At 36.9% G+C, this 22,599-nt stretch overlaps 1 protein-coding gene across 1 annotated transcript in view; it reads right to left on the bottom strand.

The window, feature by feature from the left end:
- LOC107726721 (nitric oxide synthase, brain-like) overlaps positions 1-22,599 on the bottom strand; it is a 62,866-nt gene that overhangs the window by 12,563 nt on the left and 27,704 nt on the right. Inside the window, exons 8-20 of the mRNA XM_016536413.1 lie at positions 19,927-20,068; positions 19,414-19,553; positions 17,549-17,723; positions 15,248-15,349; positions 13,919-14,040; positions 9,461-9,605; positions 8,052-8,156; positions 7,735-7,793; positions 7,378-7,494; positions 5,672-5,846; positions 4,623-4,761; positions 4,109-4,187; positions 3,303-3,496 (exon numbers count right to left, since the gene is read on the bottom strand). Of these exons, the coding sequence (XP_016391899.1) occupies positions 3,303-3,496; positions 4,109-4,187; positions 4,623-4,761; positions 5,672-5,846; positions 7,378-7,494; positions 7,735-7,793; positions 8,052-8,156; positions 9,461-9,605; positions 13,919-14,040; positions 15,248-15,349; positions 17,549-17,723; positions 19,414-19,553; positions 19,927-20,068 (1,694 nt within the window). The remainder of the gene's footprint in view (positions 1-3,302; positions 3,497-4,108; positions 4,188-4,622; positions 4,762-5,671; positions 5,847-7,377; positions 7,495-7,734; positions 7,794-8,051; positions 8,157-9,460; positions 9,606-13,918; positions 14,041-15,247; positions 15,350-17,548; positions 17,724-19,413; positions 19,554-19,926; positions 20,069-22,599) is intronic.

Here is a 22,599-nt window from a genome sequence, read left to right as displayed (position 1 = left end):
AAAATAATAGTTGAATTTATAAAAATTCTTAATATTGTGTTGTTACCTGAATTATCCACACACAGCTGTGTTTTTTGTTTAGTTATAGTTGTTCGTGAGTCCCTTGTTTGTCCTGAACAGTTAAACTGCCTGCTGTTCTTCAGAAAAATCCTTCAGGTCCCACAAATTCTTTTGGTTTTCCATCATTTTTGTGTATTTGGACCCTTTCCAACAATGACTGTATGATTCTGAGATCCATCTTTTTACACTGAGGACAACTGAGGGAATCATATGCAGGGGGGGGGTTTGAAAACTTTTTTTGAATTTGAAGATCAGGGTTAATTTAACTTATTTTGTTTTCTGGGAAACATGTAACTAACTTCTGTAGCCTCTGAAGGGCAGTACTAAATGAAAAAAATATGATATTTAGGCAAAATAAGACAAATTTAATGTATCTCCATTCTGTTCAAAAGGCTCTTAATGCATCATTTTTTTAAGCAACAACACAGTATTAGGAATAAAGGGGATGTAAACTTTTGAACTGGGTCATTTTTATAAATTCAACTATTATTTTCTCTTGTGGATTATACGTAAACATATTTTATGTGAAATATCTTATTCAGGTCAGTACTAAATAACCAATAACATGCATTTTGTATGATCCCTCTTATTTTGGTAAAATAATTAACATTTTGCAGATTCTGAAAGGGGGATGTAAACTTTTGACCTTAACTGTGTGTTACATGGACTTCCCTCTTCACTTTTTTTTTTTTTTTTTTGCTGTGATACCTTGAACCATCATTTTATGTTTCTCAAAGAAGCTTTCAATGAATGGTTCTTCAAAAAAGCTTTTTTTTTTCTTAGTGTGAAGAACATTTTATAATCTAAAGAACAGAATAAAGAACCTTTATTGCTTCTGTTGAAGGTTCTTCATGGAACCTTAGATGGCAATAAAGAACCATTATTTTTAAGAGTGTACTGCAAAACTTTAAATTGCTTAATGGATAGAAAATAAATTTTCGTCTTTCTTCAGTGGAAGTCCTCTTTCCCATACAATAAAAAATGAAGGCGACATGCATTGATATCAAGCTCCAAAGATGACAAAAGGAGCACAATAAAAGATGTCAATATGACATGTGCACTATAATTTAGTCATATGATATAGGTTTGTGTGAGGAAAATTCTGAAATTTACCTGAAAATCTGGCCTTTTTTCTCCCAACTCTCACTCTTACTTTTGCATATTCATACTTTAAGAACGAATGAGGTTTGCCATCATTGCTGTATAACTTGATGTGATATTCAGACATTCATGAATACAAATAAGATTTTAGAGTTATGGTGGACAATGACTTAAATTTTACCTATTTCTCTCATATTAAACTGATATATGCCTTCTGAGGACCTGAAATATAAAGTACACTACACTTGGACTGCTTTTATTGTGATTTGTTTTATCATGTGCCAAGGCACATTTTCTTTGCCATATGTATATCCCATGGAAGAAAGTAAGTCATATGTGTTTGGAACGACATGTGGATGAGTTTTTATTTTTGGGTGAACTGTACACTGATAATGTGCCCAAGGCATCTACTTTTGTTAAAATACCTCTTTTGTCCACAATAATGCAGACTTCATCTGTAAAGATTGTCAGATAAAGGGGAAAGAATTGCAGCAACCTCATTTTCCCTCTCTAAAGGTCACTGACCAGTTTTCAGTCATCCTGACATATTTCTCAACAAGGTAAGGCGAGGAATCTCACTTGAGCTAACCTTTTTAAAAGACAAGTAGGTCCTATCATTAAAACTGATAGACTGTACATGTACAGCTCTGCAAAAAGATATGCAGTGTCTTTAACACAGCAACGAAATATAAAAAGGGACATCCTACAGAACCCCCAGCAAAGAATTGCCATGACATTGTTTAAAGTATCCAGAGAGATATTTCTGAAAATATTTAGCATGACAGCATCAAAATCTGTCCCTGCGGGTGAAGTTCTGGATGCCAAAATTGTCTATTTAATCTAAATATCTCTGTCATAGATCATAATGAAGCCAAAGCAGATCAATCCTGCATTCATTCTTTGGAAACTCACAGATTAAGGGGCGGTAATATTATAATGAGATCCCTTTGCAAATCAGACGCGCTCGTTTTCTCAGACGCTTGCCGAAATAGTCTTACCAAAACAAAGTTACTGGGTTAATATTTTTCACGTTTCCTTGGTTGGTAGATGCACCGGGGACCTGATTATAGCACTTAAAACCTGGAAAAGTCCGATTTTCATGATATGTCACCTTTAAATCAAGCGATTAAGCTGTCATGTGGTTTTTAAATGGTGTGTTTTACAATTGAATAATAATTTGAATTCAGTATGTAAATGTTGCAATGAGTGCTTACATGCAGACTGCACTGATAACTATCAAGGCTCAGCTTATTATAAAAGCCTAACAATGCAAAAGAATTGCATTTACATGAGATTTGAATTTATTGTTGCATGCAAACATCAAATAAGCTGGTGAAGTTAAAGAAAAATCCTTTTTTATACATTTTTAACTGTTCAGAAAGAAACATTTACATGCATTCATATGACACATTGTCGGGTTAAGCATAATCAATACTGTAAATACATGCTCAGTGATGTTAGTGCATGGTAGTGACCAATTAGTGCAAGCTTGTTTAATCTTAAAAATAAATAATTTAATTAATTAATATATAAAATATTAAATTTATAGTATATACATTTTATAAAACTATATACTCAGTAACTGTTTTAATATAGTATCCAAGTGGAAACTATGGTTGCCATTGTCATTTTATGGTAAGTGTTACGAGTGAAAGCTAGCTCACTTTCCAGTAAATGTGACATGAGCAGCACTATGGACCAGGTTACCCTGATCCTTGGCTCATCATGAACACCAGAATACCTGATGAACACATTGTTCGGCAGACAATGGCATATCCATCCTTTGCTCTGTGTTCACAAAATCATATTTGATTGTGGGTCTGGCAGACTTGTATGGATGAAATACTAGAGGTATCACATCTCTCTTCTGACTCTTCTCCTCTGAATGTCAGCTTCAGATTATTTTTTATGTAGATGCTGTCACTTTCCATAAGATAGCAAAGCAGATGTTTGATAGAAAAGTTATTTTGGAAAGTTGCTTTTCATTTGTTGACATTTGCAAGAAATTTGTAATTTAAGCCTCTAAGATGCTTGAAGCTAGAATGTTATTTTTTTTGCGTATCATAGTATTTTTTAATATTTTGGATTAGTTTCAGATATTTGCATATTATCATGATGACGAAAATAAAACTCATAGTTACCCAACGCTGTGTTTCTTTCTTCCAAGAACTCCACTTTCACAATCTGATTGACAGGCGGTGCGTCCTCCAGTTTCTCAATAAGAGTCGTAACTAGAACTTCGTTGTTGCCAGGGAAAACGCCTAAATGGTCACCAGGCAAGTATTTCAGGCTCTCGTGGTTGTTGGCATCAAGACGCACAAATATAGTCGATCGGCTAGTAGACAGGAAGTAAGAAAACATGTTAATATGAAACAGTTGCAGTCATTCTTAAAGAGATTAAAAAAGATATTTTCCTACACAAGAGAAATTGTCCCTTTGCTAAGCTTTGCCCACGTTGGGTATTTTTGTTAGAATAGGTTGGAATGAAGTGTGACATTGCAAAGCATTTTATCTGCCATTTTTATATGTTAAATTTAAAATAGTGCTGTCGAACGATTAATCGCGATTAATCGCATCCAAAATAAAGGTTTTTGTTTACATAGCCTAATATATGTGTGTGTACTGTGTATATTTAATATGTATATATAAATACACACACATACAGTATATATTTTGAAACTATTTACATGTATATATTTATATTCATAGAATTTATGTTATATATAAATATATTTTATATGATTAAATTTTTTTTTTTTATGTAAGATTCAGTTTAGAGCCATCCAAACACACCAATCCTCCATAGACAAGCATTAGAAAATGATGGCAGATTGCTAAGGTGAATTGGTCACAAATGTTTTTAAGGCAAAACTTAATGTCAAAGACTTTAATATGAATGTAAATTGGAGAAAATTAGAAATTAGACAGAATATTAGCAAAAACATACTTCGATCTGGCACTTTGTAGGTTCTGTCTCATCAAAAATTTGGCCCCGTAAACTTTCTTCTTATGGATGTTGTAAAGCGCTGAGAGTGGACACAGAAACCAATCAACAGTTAAAACATGCTGTGTGAAATTAGACCATATTAAACATCAAATGGCAATTTAGCGGCCCTACAACTTCATTTGCTATAAAACTCACGCCCATTTCAAGATCATTTCGAGGACTTTAGATGCAATGGTAAAAAGTCTGTGATATAGGAAATCAAGCTTGAAAGCCCTAAATGCATTCTTTACACTTTAATCAATTGAATAAGGAAGTGTTTACAATCCTCTGGGTAATGCTAACACGGTGCTGAGACAATCCTTGTCAAGCTAATGAGCCACTAAAATGGCAGTCCCTTTAAGAGTCAATTGGCATGCCTCATAAACTGAGGCGATAAATTGGCCATTCACATCATTTAATTTGATAAAAGCTTATTGGCTTTCTGAAATGATGAGTCATTCCTTGATGAATGTACCTTGCGTTAGTGTCGGTGCCTCCGCCGTGTATGTCATCCGGAACTTGCTTTTCTTCCAGCTACGATCGTTGCTAATCAAGGAATCGTTCGCTTTCTCAATATTAACATTGTCGCCGACACAGAAAACGTCACATGCAGCCTGGGATAAATGGGATAAAAACTCATTTAAAAGCATTTAAAAAATAAATAAAAAGGTATATACACAGTAATTAAAACAATAAAGACATCATTAAATAGTATGCATGCAGTATATACAATGTAAATGTTTTATAGCCTTAAAAATGTCAATGAAAAAACACAATAATAATAATAAATAAGAAAAGTATAAGTGCAGTACAAGAAATATACACTAAATATATAATTTAGGCGTAAAATGTGTAAATTTAAATATGCATAATAAAAAATAAAATCCAAATTAACTGTTCTTATTTAGGTAAGAAAATATATTTAATACAGTACAACTGAATCAACCTGACTACACCAACAAGCTCTTTAAATAACAGCTTAAATTTTGCAATTATTTATTTTTGCATTCTGTTACAAAAACAAATGCTGATATTTTTTTTTCAAATATAGAATCTGTGATTATAAAGCCCCAAAAAGGGCAAAATAATTATCGTTATAGTAGTCTATTACTATTTGTGAGGTATGTTCTTGTACTCTGCACTGAAAAAAATGATTCATCGAATTTACTAAAAAATTTTAAGGAAAGTGGTTGCAATCAATTTATTTTAGCTACATTTAAATAAACAAATTTAGCCGACTAACTTTCAACATTTTGTTTATTTAAATGTAGCTAAAATAAATTGTTTGCAACCCAAAAAAAATGTAGTTAAAAGGTTAAAAAAATAATAATTCTGAAATCATATAAATTTGTGTACAGAACAACCCATAATATAAATACTTTTTGCAAATCTAAACTTGATAGCCAATATAAACCTAATTTTGATTTTAATAGGTGACAACAAATAGTTTCTACAGTGTAGTTCATTTTAAAAACAATACATGCAAACTAGTGACTGTAGCCCACTGCTCGCTTATGGCAGTACCTTGAAGACCTTCTTGGCCCATGTTCTGAAGGATTCCTCTTGGCCGCAGAGTTCATCTCCCTCTCCCATGCGCAGGATTCGTTCCCCACCGAGCTCTTCGAACAGCGTGTCCACTGCGTGGGCAAACGCACAGAAGTGTGGGTATGCCCGAGAGCCAAGGCCAAACACAGAGAATCTGCATGGGAGAAACAGAGTGTTGAAAACACTTTAAGCACATGAACACAAACAAAACGAAGCGTATTATAAGAGTGGGGTGGTTGTGGACATCAGGCCAGGGGCTGTGAGCTTTGATCCTGAAACTATGAAAACTAAACAAGGATGAAATTCAAGGCCAGAGAGGATGTTACGCATGCATACGTACAAAGCTCACAAGTCAGAGCTGATTTGCAAAAAGTGTGAAATTTCTTTTGATTGCTTCAGGATGGATTTTCTTTTCAAACTAAACTTATTTTAGATGGTTGTTCTCTGTTCTTTTGCTCTTTGTATTTTTAGTTTTCAAGAAGTTGATGAACTTCAATTTAAGCCAGAGGGACCACAAAGACACCGGGAGAAAACAAATACACAAACACACACATAGGAGAATATCAAATCAAATTCACCACAAAATCAAAAGAAAAAAAAAATACAAGAGAAAATGAGAAAACAAGTAAATATATTTTGCATAAAGAAATTAATTTTGAGAAATGTAGGCCTAATTTAAGACCATTGAGAATTTGTGCATTGCAACATTTTCCCTCACTGTAAAAACAATTATATGATCAGTAAAGCATGGCAACTTATGTTCTTACATTACTTTAACTCATCAAAATAAGTTGGACAATTTAAACTTTTTACATTTCAAATTCAACTTGATTTTTAAGTCAATTTAATGTAATTTTATTTAATGTACAGTATATTTAAGAATTTAAGGCAGCAACTAAACGTAAATTTTTGAGTTATTTTGAATAATTTTTACAGTGGTTATTTATTTGTTTATTGTTTGTTTGTTTGTCATTGAAATCATGTATCTATTTAAGCCATTTTAAGCCTTTTTGCATTAAAAAAGTTTTTGAATTGTGGCATAATTTGTCAAAAAAAAAAAAAAAAGTTTATTATTGACTGAAATCCAGAGGGATCACACAGACACTGGAAGAAACCAAAGAGAAGAAAATTATAGGAGAAAATTATAAAAACAAGTTCAAGTCACCACAAAATCAAAAGAAAAAAATTACAAGAGACAATAAGAAAACAAGTAAAACTATTTTCCATAAAGAAAATTAATTTTAATTAAATTTAGGTCTGCTTTAGGACCATTAAGAATTTTTGCACTGCAAAAACATTTTGCCTGAATTACTGTAATGTAATTTTATTTATTTATTGTTCAATTATTGAAATCAGTCATCAATTAAAGCCAGTACAATACAAATTCACATAATAAATAAATTATTTCTTAAATACAATTTTTTTTTTTTATATAATATTATATGCAATATCATTTATTTTAATAAAGTAAATTTCATATATAATTTTATATATGAGAATCTGGGAGGAAATATGCTTATGCTTTGTGCTTTTTTAATGCAAAAACATTTTGAATTGTGGCGTAATTAATCAAACGACTTTTTGGCATGATTTTGATTTTTTCCTTCTTTTGATTTTGAGGTGAATTAACCCAGACATGTTTTTAAAATGTTGAATATTTTCTCCAAATACAGGCAGTACAGTACCTGAGATTAGCAAGTGGTCCAGTGCTCTCAAAGTTGGCTTTGGATTCAGGTTCGTCGCTGGAGGATTTGCGGGTATCAGAATATGAAGAGACGCTGTTAAAACGCACCTTGTACGTCCTGAGGGACAGAAAGAGAGAGAGATTTTTTTGTGTGTGTGTTTATGTGAATGGTTCCAGCATAAAGAAGAGAGAAGAAATGCATGTTACGTGTTAATGTGTGTGCCTGTTGCATATATGTTAGACTTAGTAGTAGGTGTGTGAACTGAAACACTGAAAAAAATTAATTATGGGAAAGCAGATGGGTGGGAGGACGAGAAGAAAATCACTCGCTCGGGTCTCCACTCGCGCACACACTCACTTTCGGTCTTCTACGCTGGTGGTGGGATGTCTCATCTCCATCAGTGCCGCACCAAATTTCTGTAGAGTGAAAAAGGGGAGAAAGAAAAACAGGAGAGAAGTTACTGGCCCTTCCCACGCATGTTCTCAATCACAAATTCAACCAGGACCTGCCAGCATAATGCAGGTTCTCCATTGTACAGTATATGTGTGAAGTCCTTTATCATCATGATGAGAACATTCTAAGTGTTGACAATTTGATTCAAAGCAAAACAAAATGATTGATGTGCTCATTGAAATACTAGCGCGCTAAAGCAAACTTCTACTTTAATAACTCACCTCTCCGTTCTCAGGAGGGTCCCCATTGCCGAACGTACTTGTCACCACTAACACAAGTGTCTCGTGTTCCAAGTCGACGGTGTCATATTCATCCATGGACATCACCTGCAGGATCAAATAATATAGCATAATACATATGACAACTCTCTTGTGCTGCTACATCTACATGATTTTATAACCTCAGTACAAACATCATCCATCTAAATAGTTGTATCAGTCCTATTGTTGTTGTTTATTAGTTTATTGTCGTTTTTATGCCATTTTTTTTAATTTAGACATAAGAGAGAGGAGACAGTGGGGAGAGTCAGGGAATGTGACTGTGACGTACACTTCATTCAAATCACAAACCCTAAGTATTACACTGGTCAGTTTGAACTATGACAACTGAATAAGGGACCCAAGCCTTGTCTATCACTCAGAATATTGCACTTGTGGATGGACTTTCTTGACTTGGGCCAGTAAGCAACCACCTAAAACATTCAAGGATCACAGTGGCCACTTTTGCACCAGCAAGCATGTAATCTAGTTATTTGCACTGTTTGTGAAAACATATATAACGCTTCATCCACTAGACATGGCCATTTTGATGTGATTGGTTTTTCTGTCTCATTTCTAGGCCAGGAGCAAAAGTTTGGATATTAGATCAGCGTTTGGAGAGATTTTAGGCAATGTTTTCGAGAGTGAAAAACCACACAATGTGCATCAAGAATGGGAGGCACGTTATCTCTTGATCCTAACGTACCGCCAAAAGGGGTGTAGAGGAATTTGAACAGTTCGTACGGCGCCTAACGAGCAGCTAATGCGCCATGATACAATTAACAGAAAAGACGCATCAGTGCGGGTGGCAGGGCAAACGCCTTCAGGACATGAGGAGAGAGAGAGAAGCGGTATATCTGCGTCATCTGCATGTAAATCACGTAATAACAAGTGCACATGAACGAGATTGATTATTCTGCTAGATTATAAAAATAACTTTGCATTTAACTGCTATCCCAAGGCAAAATACATGTTCAACTTTTATACATCACATAGCTTTGAGTGTAATGGGATCTTATCTTAACCTACAGCTCGATGCCTGCGCGAGTTGATTCTTGGAATTTGATGGTATTGGAGGAAAAGTAATTGTGGCAAAAGACGCATCTGTGTAAGCCATCGCATAGCACGCCCTGGTGTGAAAGTAGCTTTCTCACTCTGCAATCTACAGTCTTGAATTGAAAGGGAGATTTTGTTGTGAAACTAAGGGGATACATGTGTCTTACGTCAATATTCTTTGTCATTTTGTTTACATCAATGTTTACGTGCAAATCCACTGAAGGCATTCATTGGGGATGAATAGAAGATGGGAAGGGTTTTAAGAATCACGCACAGATGTCAATCTATTATGTGCGGTTTAAGAACAATGGGCTTACCTTGGCATCAAATGCATGCTTGAAAATCTCACAGAGCGTTTTTGCATAGTCCTGCGACTTCCCAGTTTCTGTGGCGAACAAGATGGTGGCTTTGACTCTCTTGGCCATGGCTTGTCCCATGAGTTTGGCGGAGAATTTCACAGCCCTGCAAGTTGCACACAAACATGTCAGATGCAAGAAGAGTTGCTGCAATAAATGGATGAACTTCACAGTTATTGAACTGAACACTGAACTGCCTTGAGATGAATAATGACACTACAGGGTATCGGCAGAGTTTTTAAAATCAAATTTAAGGCTTTTTAAGATCTTTTTTTTTTATTCATAAACTGTTACAAGCTCAAAAAATATCATGCACCTTAGAATATTATACTTTATGAAACAGGCACACATTCAACTGAAAAACAGGGTAACTGCAAGTTTAAAAATTCAAGAAATGTTTTATTCAATATATACATATGTACTGATGTTGGTTCATTTACCAATATATCAATACACACGTCGAGTGATATTAGATTTCGCTGATATAATAATGATGTGTGGAAAGAGAGATTACAGATTATTGTGCTGATACTAATAAAACCTATATACTGAATATGCTAAAGCTCTCATTCTTCACAAAAATGTACATCTAATAAAATCCAGATACAGTTTATTGTGTATATAAATGCCCATAATAACAAGGGGAAAGTAGACATAATGTCAGACTTTTAATTATAAATGTCACGTTACGCTGTTGAGGGAACACGCTGGAGGCACAAGTAAATGAGAACAGTCTTTAATCAAGGAAACACAGAGGATAATCCATCGTGTATCGACGGGTGACAGTGGAGGCAAGGGAGCTAGGAGCCGCGGAGGAGCCGCTGGGTCTACGTGCCGAGGCGCAGTCCGGGCCTCGGAGGCTGGGAGGCGGAGGTGAGGGATTCTCCAGCCATGGCGACGCTGGAGGATGGCAGACCCGCGGCGCTCGCACCGTATAGATGGTGGGCTGAGGGCGAGCAGAGGGGCTGCCAGACGACAGTGGTGGAGGAGGCAGGAGCGGGCGGGGCAGAGGGGCTGCCAGACGACAGCGGTGGAGGAGGCAGGAGCGGGGGGGTGTGTGGGCATTCATGAGCCTCCGGGCTCTCAGGGCTGCCCTCGGGGTTCAGAGCCCACTCCTGGCTGGACTGGGAAACGGGAGTCCCCTCAGGGCTGGATGGGACCAGCGGGGACGAAGGAGAGAGGATAGGGGGCAAGTCGACCTCCAGATCTGTTTCCCAGCCTATCAAGTCCCCTTCTAAGTCCAGCAGTCCCAGCTGTATCATTAGCTCACCCTCGGTGCAGGGGTGGAGCTCCACTCCGCGCTCTCACCATCCACGGCTTTCTCCCTCGCGATGGGCGTTGCAGCCAGCTCACGCACCTGGTCTGATGGCTTGGGCTTTACTTGCAGGGCGATCCTCCGATCAGTCGCTCGGCATTGCGCTGGCTCGTAGATCGCGTAGGGAATTGGCTCTCCGTCATTGGTGGGCTCGGGCTGATGCTCTGCACAGCGGGGAGATGGTGGGCTGGGCTCTGGGTCCAGAGTGGATCTGGTGAGATCATCCTCGGGAGTGACGGTGAGAGGCGATCCGGTTCTCGCCAGAATCCACTCCACAAACGCGGTGAAATCTGCTCGAGGACCATCTTCGGACGACGGCGCTCTGCACGCGGTGTTTAAACTAAGCTTGTCGTCCGGGTAACTGGTGATGTTAGCTAGCAGCTGGAACAGTCTAGTATGGTCCTCGAGCGATCGCTCCCCCTGCTCCAGCAGGAGGAGGAGGAACTCCAGGCGGACGAGGGGATACATAAGGGCACACAACGGAAAAAAAAGACAGAGAAAAACGAGAAAACAAACGGAGGGGAAAACACGGAGGTAACTGTGTTGGTCAGTAATTCTGTCACGTTACGCTGTTGAGGGAACACGCTGGAGGCACGAGTAAATGAGAGCAGTCTTTAATCAAGGAAACACAGAGGATAATCCACAATAGGCGCTTGAGCCAACACACGTAGACAACAAGTAGAACCAACAAATACAAACTGAACAGACTGGGGCTTATAAGGACTGGATAACGAGGGACAGACAGGTGCGGGGAATCAATTAATAATCAAACTAAACAAGGACAGGAACAAGACCAAATAAGGCAAAACAGGAACTGAAACACATGACAAAACAGGTCCAATCCTGACAATAAACAAGCCTGGAATACGCGGGGACTCTTATTTTCAAATGCAGTCACTTCCAGACAAAAATATGCGCTCTTACAATCATCTACAACATATTACAATATAAATCACCATAAACATTGTTATAATTTAACAGTGCTTTAAAACATGCAGTGCTCACATTGATCTAAATCACAGCCTTCTGATGTTGAATAATTCCATTAAGTTGTATCACAGTTATTGCTTTAGGACCTTTAAAAATAATCATTAAGACTTTTCTTGTAACATACAAGATATTTAAGTCTTTTTATGACCTTTAATTTGATCTAAATTCAGATTGGCGTGTATTGCAGCACGTCTAGTTTTCCAAGTAGATTTAATTGTTATCTGCCATTGTTTTGACTCCATCCGCAATTATGAAAGATAAGAAAACTGAGCACAGCTACTTACTAACGTCTAATTAGTTTATCAGTGTTGAAACGGTTCCGCAAAAGCCTTTTAGCAAGAAATAAGGTCTTGTGGGTAAACAAACTGCAGGGGGTGTGCAATAAATATCAATAAAAATGTTTCTTCAGTCACAGGAGCTTTCAGTTAAATGTCCTAGGTGCTTAACTCTAATAAATAGAACAGAAGAGATTCAAGCTTTTGATTTGTGAAAGCCGGTTTATGCTTTGTTCGCTTGCATGAGTCTTTATGAATGCTGCATGAACGTGAACGCAGGGATTTGCTTTTAGGCTCTAGGAGAAGCTGTGTAAAGAGATTAACTGAAAAAAATGAGATACTGGCAAAAATAGGTAAACGTGACTGAAAATTAGACTAGTGTAAGATTATATGTGGGTGAACCTCACAAAGCTTGTCAAAAACATGTCTGGGCTGAGTTTGACAACAAAATCAAAAGAAAAAAAAAAAGAATTAGAAATTACATTTTGTATAAAGTCTATATAAAGCCTATTATATATGTGACCCTGGACCACAAAACCAGTCATATGGGTCAATTTTCTGAAATAAGCTAAATCAAGCTTTCCATTGATGTATGGTTTGTTAGGAAATTTGTCCAAATGAAGTGCTTAGCAATGCATATTACTAATCAAAAATGAAGTTTTGATATATTTACGGTAAGAAATGTACAAAATATCTTCATGGAACATGATCTTTACTTAATATCCTAATGATTTTTGGCATAAAAGAAAAATCGATAATTTTGACCCATACAATGTTTTTTTGACTATTGCTACAAATATACCCCAGCGACTTAAGACTGGTTTTGTGGTCCAGGGTCACATATATGCATATAGTCTGTTTTTAAGAGCTTCTTTTTGGTGTTGTGACATTATTTATATGACAAACTAGCACATCTCCACATCTAATTATTATCATTTTCGGCCAATCACAACGCATTGGATAGCTGGCCAATCAGAGCACACCTCGCTTTTTCAGATCGATGAGCTTTGTAAAAATCGACGCGTTTCAGAAAGGCGGGGCATAGAGGAGAAACAATAATGTACAGTATGTGGAAAATAATGTGTTTTTTGAACCTTAAACCGCATAAACACATTTCATTACACCAAATACACAAATTAATGTTCTTTTTAGCAGCATCATATGACCCCTTTAAGACATTTTAAGACTTTTTAAGGACTCATGGTTATCCTGAACCTTTATCTTTTTAGAGATGCTTTACAGCAGAATATGAATATGTTCGTGAAGTATGCATAATTGATTGTTATTTTGTGGTTTGGCTTTGAAAAAAATCTGTATTGTACAAAGCACTATATAAATAAAGGCGACTTGACTTGACTAAAAATCTCATCGATTATGAAATGTGCAACAGCGTTCCTGAAAATGATCTCTTCCACCACCTATCAGCGAGAGTTCAACACACTGACAGACACTTTCCCCTCATTTCCGAGACCACAATCACACAAACGTAGCTACAGTATATCCTGCGGGCAATCACTGTAATAGCTCAGAGGCTGAACGCTGAAGGGACAGTGAAAGAAACCTGATTACACCTGAGTGTGATTCAGTGAGTTAGACTCACGCTATTCTCAGCATAATAACGGGGAAAATATGGTGGAAAGCACTCTTAAACAGCCATTAACACAACCGCCTGCTGAAGTTCCCAGGCTACGGGTTATAATTACAACAAAAGGCTGGCAAATAGGTTGAGCACTGCAGACGGCCGGCCTTCATAAGCACCATACAGGTTAAACTCAATGCACACTTTGTGCTTGAGACAAAAACAAACAGCAGAAGGTCTCGAGCTCTTAACCCACTCACTTGGCAAGTTTCTTGAATCCAATTGCTCTTTTCTTTGTGGGTGTCCCATTCATCCCTTTCCACACGTGAGTGTTCCACGGGTCAAGCTGGACAGTGAAAGAAAGAGAGAGCAAGAGAAAGTACTAGAGCATATTTTAGTTATGAGAACTATAGGCTGATTGTGATCAAGTGATTGTAACAGAGTTCTGCAAAGAGTACTAAAACCCAGAAATTGAATTGTATAAAAATGTTTCTTCAGTCACAGGAGCTTTCAGTTAAATGTCCTAGGTGCTTAACTCTAATAAATAGAACAGAAGAGATTCAAGCTTTTGATTTGTGAAAGCCGGTTTATGCTTTGTTCGCTTGCATGAGTCTTTATGAATGCTGCATGAACGTGAACGCAGGGATTTGCTTTTAGGCTCTAGGAGAAGCTGTGTAAAGAGATTAACTGAAAAAAATGAGATACTGGCAAAAATAGGTAAACGTGACTGAAAATTAGACTAGTGTAAGATTATATGTGGGTGAACCTCACAAAGCTTGTCAAAAACATGTCTGGGCTGAGTTTGACAACAAAATCAAAAGAAAAAAAAAAAGAATTAGAAATTACATTTTGTATAAAGTCTATATAAAGCCTATTATATATGTGACCCTGGACCACAAAACCAGTCATATGGGTCAATTTTCTGAAATAAGCTAAATCAAGCTTTCCATTGATGTATGGTTTGTTAGGAAATTTGTCCAAATGAAGTGCTTAGCAATGCATATTACTAATCAAAAATGAAGTTTTGATATATTTACGGTAAGAAATGTACAAAATATCTTCATGGAACATGATCTTTACTTAATATCCTAATGATTTTTGGCATAAAAGAAAAATCGATAATTTTGACCCATACAATGTTTTTTTGACTATTGCTACAAATATACCCCAGCGACTTAAGACTGGTTTTGTGGTCCAGGGTCACATATATGCATATAGTCTGTTTTTAAGAGCTTCTTTTTGGTGTTGTGACATTATTTATATGACAAACTAGCACATCTCCACATCTAATTATTATCATTAGTGTAAAAAAAAAAAATTGCACTGCCTGTAATTTATACTGATTATGATTTTATTTATTACAGTATTATATGTATGTGTGTGTTTATTTGATTATTTATATTCATGTAATTGTTTATTGTTAATCTCCAGACAATATTGACAATTCAAGTATCAGACTTAATTTTGATTAAAATAAAGCCACATTGTCTGAACTCTAAATGGTATTAAAATAGGCTGTATCTTAAGATTTTGACTTTTTTTTTAAAATTATTATTAAATTCATCCCCATCCATGTGTGCTCACCCCACCTGGAAACTATAAAGGACTGCGATGTTGATCTCTACCAGTGCCTGGTCCTTCCACAGGGATGAAGTCTTCCTCGTGTCCAGCCCCATCATTGTAGCTACTTCCTGAAATGAAGGGAATTAATCATACTGTACAGATAGACTATTCATACTGTATTCTCTCAGGATCTGAACCAAGGTTAATAGAACTGCCACTCGTGATCTGCCTCTATAGATCAGGAAGATCTGGAGCCACCGTAAGTGTCATGGGGTGCACACACACGAGGAACGAAGGCGATAGTTGAGCATTTCCTGATGGAAAACAGGTGTAATGCTGCTTGACATGGGCGGCACTATCCAAACCCAGTCACCCGGGCAGCCTCCCCTCACTCTGTACTCATTCTCCATGTGCTTCATGAAGGACTCGGTGGCTGAGTGATGGTCTACTATGGTAACCTTTGACACCTACAAGGAAAAATTGGAAAGAGTGAGACCAGATCAGACCAAAACTAAGATTAAATGCAGCTTGTGAAGCTAATCAACCAGTATGGTCTTTCTGATGAAGCTAGTCAAGCAGCGCCTCATGCAAAAAATACAACAGCTACACTATAAAAACTGATTCTTAAAACAAGTAAATAATGAAAAGTTACATATTTTCTTGTTGATTATAGTTTTTGGGGTTACTTAATATTCTAAAGTATTTTTTGGCAAGTATATTGTCTTTAAATGTAATATAGTTTACAGTTATTGGTAACACTTTACAATACGGTGGCACTAATATGTATTAATTCATGCTTAACTAATGCACAGGTAATCATGAAGAACTAAACCATTTATTAATAATTACTGCATCAGCAACAAATGAACATTCTACATGATTCATAGATTAAGTAATTAATAAATTGCTATTTGTTAAATGTGTGATAATGTATTAATTCCCTAATAACATATTATATTAACTAATGTGTAAATTTATCTGTTAATTACCACAATGGGTCAAAGCCATGCATTTCAACTCCCAGTTGTCTGCTTTAATTACTCATTAGCTAATGATTTGCAAAGATATCATTATGTTATGACTTTACTTGTTGAGGCACATGACTAACTAATTCCATAACTGGTGATTATCTGTGATCATATTTGTGCACTCGTATTGTAAAGCGTTACCCAATTATTATATGTTCTCTAATAGAATCATAAAGAATAGAATCAATAAAATCTCAATGCTTGACAAAGAAAATGTCCATAATATAGCCCAATCCCCAAATTGTGTGTGTGTGGTTTTTTTTTTATCTGACACAAATCCAGTGCGTTTTCCCAGCATACAAACAGCAACAATTGTATGCATTCTTATTTTCAAATGCATTTTTTCTTGTGATGCTTAATGCAGCATGTTGACGTAAGTCAATACAACCTACAATTAAATCCACAGATTGGCGTGTATTGCAGCAGATCACACGAAGACCTTCAACATCGGACAGAGAATTAGGGGCTGGGAACACTTTATATACACACACACAGGAGGAGGGGATGACGAGACACACCTGGGAGCCATGACACATCAAGGGACACACCTGGGAAGAAATCAACTTAATCAGGGGAGGAACAGGAAACAAACCAAATAAGGGCATGGGAAGGCACATGGGGAGCAGGACACACACGAAACATGGAACAGAGTCTGACAGTAAGACTCTCTAAAAAGACATTCTATAGTCAAAAGATTGGACACACTTGCCATGAATATGTCTTAAAAACCTTCTGAAAGCTGATTCTTAAAAGTTTTTAAATTATATTTGATAGATATATAACATCCGATGGGTTTGTAATAACATGAAGGTGAGTGAGTGATCTTATAGATTATTAGGATATATTTGAGTATATATATTTATATGTGGTAAAGCAAGCTGATTATATAGGCCAGTTGGGCTATTATTGCCTTTTAGAAGTTAAAACTGTAAGTGAATTTATTTTTTAGCATAAAGGGAATATGGAGGAGAGATTGTAATACTGAATGAGTAACATAATGATGATTAAAAACAGCATGTTTATGAATTAAAATCTGCATAAATTAAAGAGAGCAATTCAAAACAGGATAAACAGTGCGTAATATAGCGTATAATCAACTTAATCCATTGTAACGGCTCATCAAACACAAACGTGTCATTCCTAATGTCCTGTTGGGGTACAATGTCTAATGCATATGCATGACATTTATAATGATCAAATGTAATGCAGTCTGGGTTCAAACTGTGGTAATGCAGTATAAAAAGTACAACTTCTCAATGGTGCAAGGGTGATTTATGGCTGTCTGGTACAGTATGGTACCTCAAGTATGTTGTATCGAGAGCTGTCGCAGAAGTCTCTGACGCCGATCTCTGTCCCCATGTACCAGCCGCTGAAGGGGCAGGCTGTGAACTCCAGTCCCCCGATCTCTAACAGCATGTTAGACACAGCAGGAAGGCCATACCACTTTAGATTCAGCGCCTTAAACCATTCGAACCTAGACAGACACAGACAGCAGGACGGTCAATATTGAACCCAGCGCAGGGAGAAAAGTTGCATGCGGAAATGTTTTTCAGCGAAAGGTTCTTGAGGTTTATTTGCATAACATAATGTAGTCAGTAGAATATCTTGGCATATGCAGATGTACACCATTAAGCTTTTAGAGTATTCCGTTTACAGTTTCCATCATAATTTCTCTGTCAGTAAATGCGCACATAGTGAGCACCGCCAAAACTGTCATTATCTCTAAACCGGCACCTGCCGGTTTCTCAGGTGTTGCGCTAAGAGGGCAAATCCGCCTGTGTCTGTTATTAATGCTGTAAACACAAGTACTCTGGTGGAATGGCTGAAATAAATAATATGTAAATGCATCTCCTCTATTTACATATGTTTATTTGGCTTGTCATTTCTTTGAGCAGTTTGAGGCAAACTTTCAATAATGGGCATTATGTCAATTCAGGTAAAAGTGAAATGCTGAAAATTGTTGTTTTTCTATTAGTGTTTCAAGGCTGTGGACATTTCCAACCTGATCTCATGGGAAAACAACTATTTTATGATTTCATATGTCTGAAATGAAAATGTATAATTTCTAGAAAAATAGTAAGCATGACGGTCCATCCCTAAACATAACCCTAACTGAGGCTTGAGATCGTTCAAAAACGTACAAATGAGATTATCCAAATTTCCACAAATTAGTCACTATAGGCCAAAATGTATAATAGTTATGAATTGTCATGAGATGCCATTTCCTAAGAATGTTTGACTTGTGCAGTTTGACTTCATGATGGTAAAATTGCTCACATATAAAAAAGAAACACCCACACATTTTAAAACACAGGAACATTGAGTATATAAAACAGGTATGTTTTAGCCATCCTTCAACACTGAATTCAAGGTTTACTTCAAAATCTTCAAAAACGCCCTATTGCAGAGTGGTACGCAATATGCATTAGGTCCGCAAAGGTCATTTTCATTTACACTTAAAAAAAGCTGTTTATTTTTGCACGTGGGCAGTATATGAGCAAAGTGTTCTGTTTTACTTTACCCATTTGCTAGAACATGTAGCTGAAAACGATTTTGTTTATATTATTTATTCATTTTATTCAATTTAATTGCATTTGTCCACTTTTACCCTTTGATGAGAAGTTTAACTTTGTCTGCATGACTTTTGAGTTAGTAGCTATCAATGCTTAATTTAATGGTAACTCGTGCTAAATTCTTTTCAACGCTGATTCATTAAAAAATATATAGATGCATGATGGACAATTCACTCTTATCTAGACCTGTGACACACAGAGTATCTCAGGACCCAAGTATCTGATCATCTGAGACACATCAGTGTCAAACAGACAGCATTAAACAAGCAAACTGAGGCAGGATCTGGAAAAAGGGCAAGTTTTATTCCACATTAGCCTATGTTCCTGAATGTACGTGCACAAGAGGCAAGCTCTCAGCTTGAGTTCTCTGTTGCTATGCATCCTAAAGCTCTGCGCATTACAGCCTCTCTAATATGCGATTTCCCTTTGGTACGTACTGTATGACGCAGACTATTATCAGATTCTGGGTGGATGAACATTTGAGGTGCAAAGTGTTTTAAGAACTGGTGTGATTCAGTAATGTTTCTACACAAGCTTGATGAGCATTAGTGTGAACCCCAATAAAACTACAATATGTTTGGTTCTTCTTACTTTGGATGTATGATGGGAACCTCAAGCACAAGATCATCAGGAATCTCAAAAAGCTCTGGATCGTTTCCATTGGCTTGGAGAAGAAGGGGCAAAACGTCAAAACGGCCTTTTGGAGCTTTCCATCCTTGCTGTATACAGATCTACAAGTCAAAAACCAGCATTACAGTTGTTGTTTTTTTGGAATATGTTAGTTGGTCAACAAGCTAATGACCATCTTGAACCTGCTAAAGACTTCTTTAAGTCAGCTAGAAACCAGCTAACAGGTTCCAAAACACAGACACCAGCTTAAGCTGGATTTTGCATGCCAAAAAACAACTCAAACACAATTAACAATCAACCCAGTGATAACAAGAAATGCCCATGATGTCACAAAATATGTTTTTTATCAATCAGTTTGACTCTTTATTTTTGTATGTACTGGTAACATGCTTCAATCAATATGTCAGTAGGCGGCTTTTTTGATGCCTGTGACTCTGACAATCGAAACTATTGCAATGTAGCTTCCCATCTCACCTCTGTAAGCTCCACCGAAGCCGGATCTCCGATAATTGATCCATCAGGCTGCTTGTAGCCTGCGTACCGGATCAACTGGCTGTTCCACACCCGGAAGTCATGCTTCCCGTCTGTCCTCTGGGGGAAGATGGTAATAGCCGATCTGCACATCAGAGACAAGGAGTAATGCTGAGATCCCTCTGGTGGATTTATACTTCAAATCCTCTAATACAGGCAGTTTTACAGACTCCATGAAATCAGACTTGTGTGACTCTTAATCCATGTCTTTTAAACCAGTTTTATTTGTATAGTACTTTTCACAATACGCTGCTTCACAGTTGCATATAGCAGATTAGAGCTGGGCAATAATATAGTTTGTATTTTGCAACATGTTACGACTTGTGATGTATTTTTGTACATGTCTTGCTTTGCTGGTTCTTTCTCTCTCTTTTGTCCCACCCTTTCTTTCACAGGATTGGATCCTACCAAAGTGATCTCCAGATCTGACTGGTGCTAATGGGACCAAGGAGAGGCAATAAATGGATCTGCAGCACCTGAGGGGGGAGCTCTGCTCAACTTGTGATTTCCTGTTGTTCTATTGCACATGTGTTATTGGCTGCATCCAAAAACTTAGGCAGCTGAATTGCTGCCTCGCTGCCGTATGAGGCAATGACTTTGCAGGCAGCGTTTTTGCACGAAGGCACCTCATGAAACTGATTTCGGACAGGCTTATGAGGCAGCGTAACGGTTTAATGATCTACAACAAAATAGAATAAGTTTTGGTGATAACTAAATGAATACTTAATTACTATAATACTGATTTCTCGCTAGAAATAACATCAAAAGTGCAAAAAGTTAGTCAGAAATATACATTTACACACAAACTGACCACCAAATGCAACTTTCAGACGCCATCTTTATTTATTAGCTTAACCGTCACGGAATGGAACGCACAGGATTGTGGGATATCAAAGGCAGCGAAGGATACATCTATGCTGCCTTCAAAGTTCGATCAGAAGAAGGTACCTCCAGAGACAGGAAGTAAAGCAGAATTTGGATTCGGACGTGCATTGATGCCTTCCTGCCTTGGAATGCTGCCTCCGAAGGCAGCATTTTAGAGCTTTCGGACGCAGCCATTGTGTGTTTGCTACAGTGTGTTGTTGCTGTTAGCTTGCCTGTTGATCTGCCTGTTGTGTGCAGTGTTAATTTTGGTTTTGAGTTGATAAATTGTTGTCCGTCTCATTTCCATTTTGTATATTTTGTAAAGTATTGTAAATATTCTTTTCCACACTTGGAAGCTGTAGGGGGTGAGTACATCTACATAGATACACACACACACAAACCGCTTTTACTACAGTAATACAATAAGCTTTTAATGAAGCAACTCAACATTTCTTCGTTACTAGTTCTAAAGTGACGTTTTGGAATTAGTAACAGAGGCTTGGGCTCAGCTGTTAAACTGTCAACTTTAGATTTGGCTCCGTGGCGGAAGGAAGTAGTTCACACAGAAGAATGGATAAATATAAATATATATAAATATATATATGAAGAGTTCATTTGGAAAAACCGATAAACGCCACTTTAAAAAAGAACAGACGTGCTAGCTGAGAGGAGTTTCGTCAAAGCTGACTAAAGGTGATCGAGGATGGATAATTTGATTAACCTGTGATATCTTCTTCAGTGCGAAAAAGGAAAATTAAAGCTGAAACGTTTTCATGGAACCTTGCAAAAGCAACGCGTTACAGTGGTGAGGGAAAAGCTCCGTGTATTGCGTGTAATTGCATCCATACAGTTTTTGATCACAACAACAACAACGTTTGTCAGGCATCTACATTGTCATCTGAGGAGATTACAAAGATTAAACGAGTGTTTTTTTAACTCTAAAACATGAAATGTGGAGTTATCTGCTTTTGCCAAAAAGCGACTGTTGGAGTTATCTGCTTTTGCTATAAAACAAACTTTTAATATGTAAAAAAACATACTTTCAATTAACTTAAATTTAGTAAATTACATGTATTTGTTTAAGTTATTATTACTTAATCAAAACAACCCAACTGCAGTTTGATTGATATTACTTGGAATGCGCAATAAAAAAAAACTTGATTTCTGAAAAAAATTGTTATCGGTTTTTGCAAATGAACTCTTCATATACATATATATATATGTACATATATATATATTGTGTGTGTGTGTGTGTGTGTGTGTGAGAGAGAGAGATTTTTTTAACTGATTGGTATTGGCTCTCCTAAGCCCGATCCACGGGTGATTCTTTAGCTGTCATGCAGGTGTCATACAATAGGTGGTGGTATGCACTTTCAACACTCCATCGCTATTAAAAGGAAAATAAAACACTCAAATGTGCGTGCGTGACTGCAGTCTACAGTAATTTATTTACTATTTATTTTATCTGCCATCAGACTATCTGAGACGTCGTTGTCATAATGTGTTGCTATGGGTTGCATTCGCATTCGTGAACTTCATGCTTTCTAACCTTATCTCATCTTTTTTTCCCTTTATGTTGCAGTTAATCTGCTTATTGTACATATAAAATACAAGAAGTTTATATCAGTAGTCCCATATTAATAATTGTGACTCACAGTCTGTTCACCATGTCATTGTAACATGTTTACATCTACCAATGTCTCTATACAGTGTGTGCATATACAGAGAGATAGTGTGTATCTTATTATTTGA

The sequence above is a fragment of the Sinocyclocheilus rhinocerous genome, unplaced genomic scaffold (assembly GCF_001515625.1).
Source record: "Sinocyclocheilus rhinocerous isolate Xijiao unplaced genomic scaffold, SAMN03320098_v1.1 scaffold1658, whole genome shotgun sequence".
Lineage (NCBI taxonomy): Eukaryota > Metazoa > Chordata > Actinopteri > Cypriniformes > Cyprinidae > Sinocyclocheilus > Sinocyclocheilus rhinocerous.
Note: the sequence above shows the minus strand (reverse complement) of the source record. Positions and strands in the feature narration are given on the sequence as shown.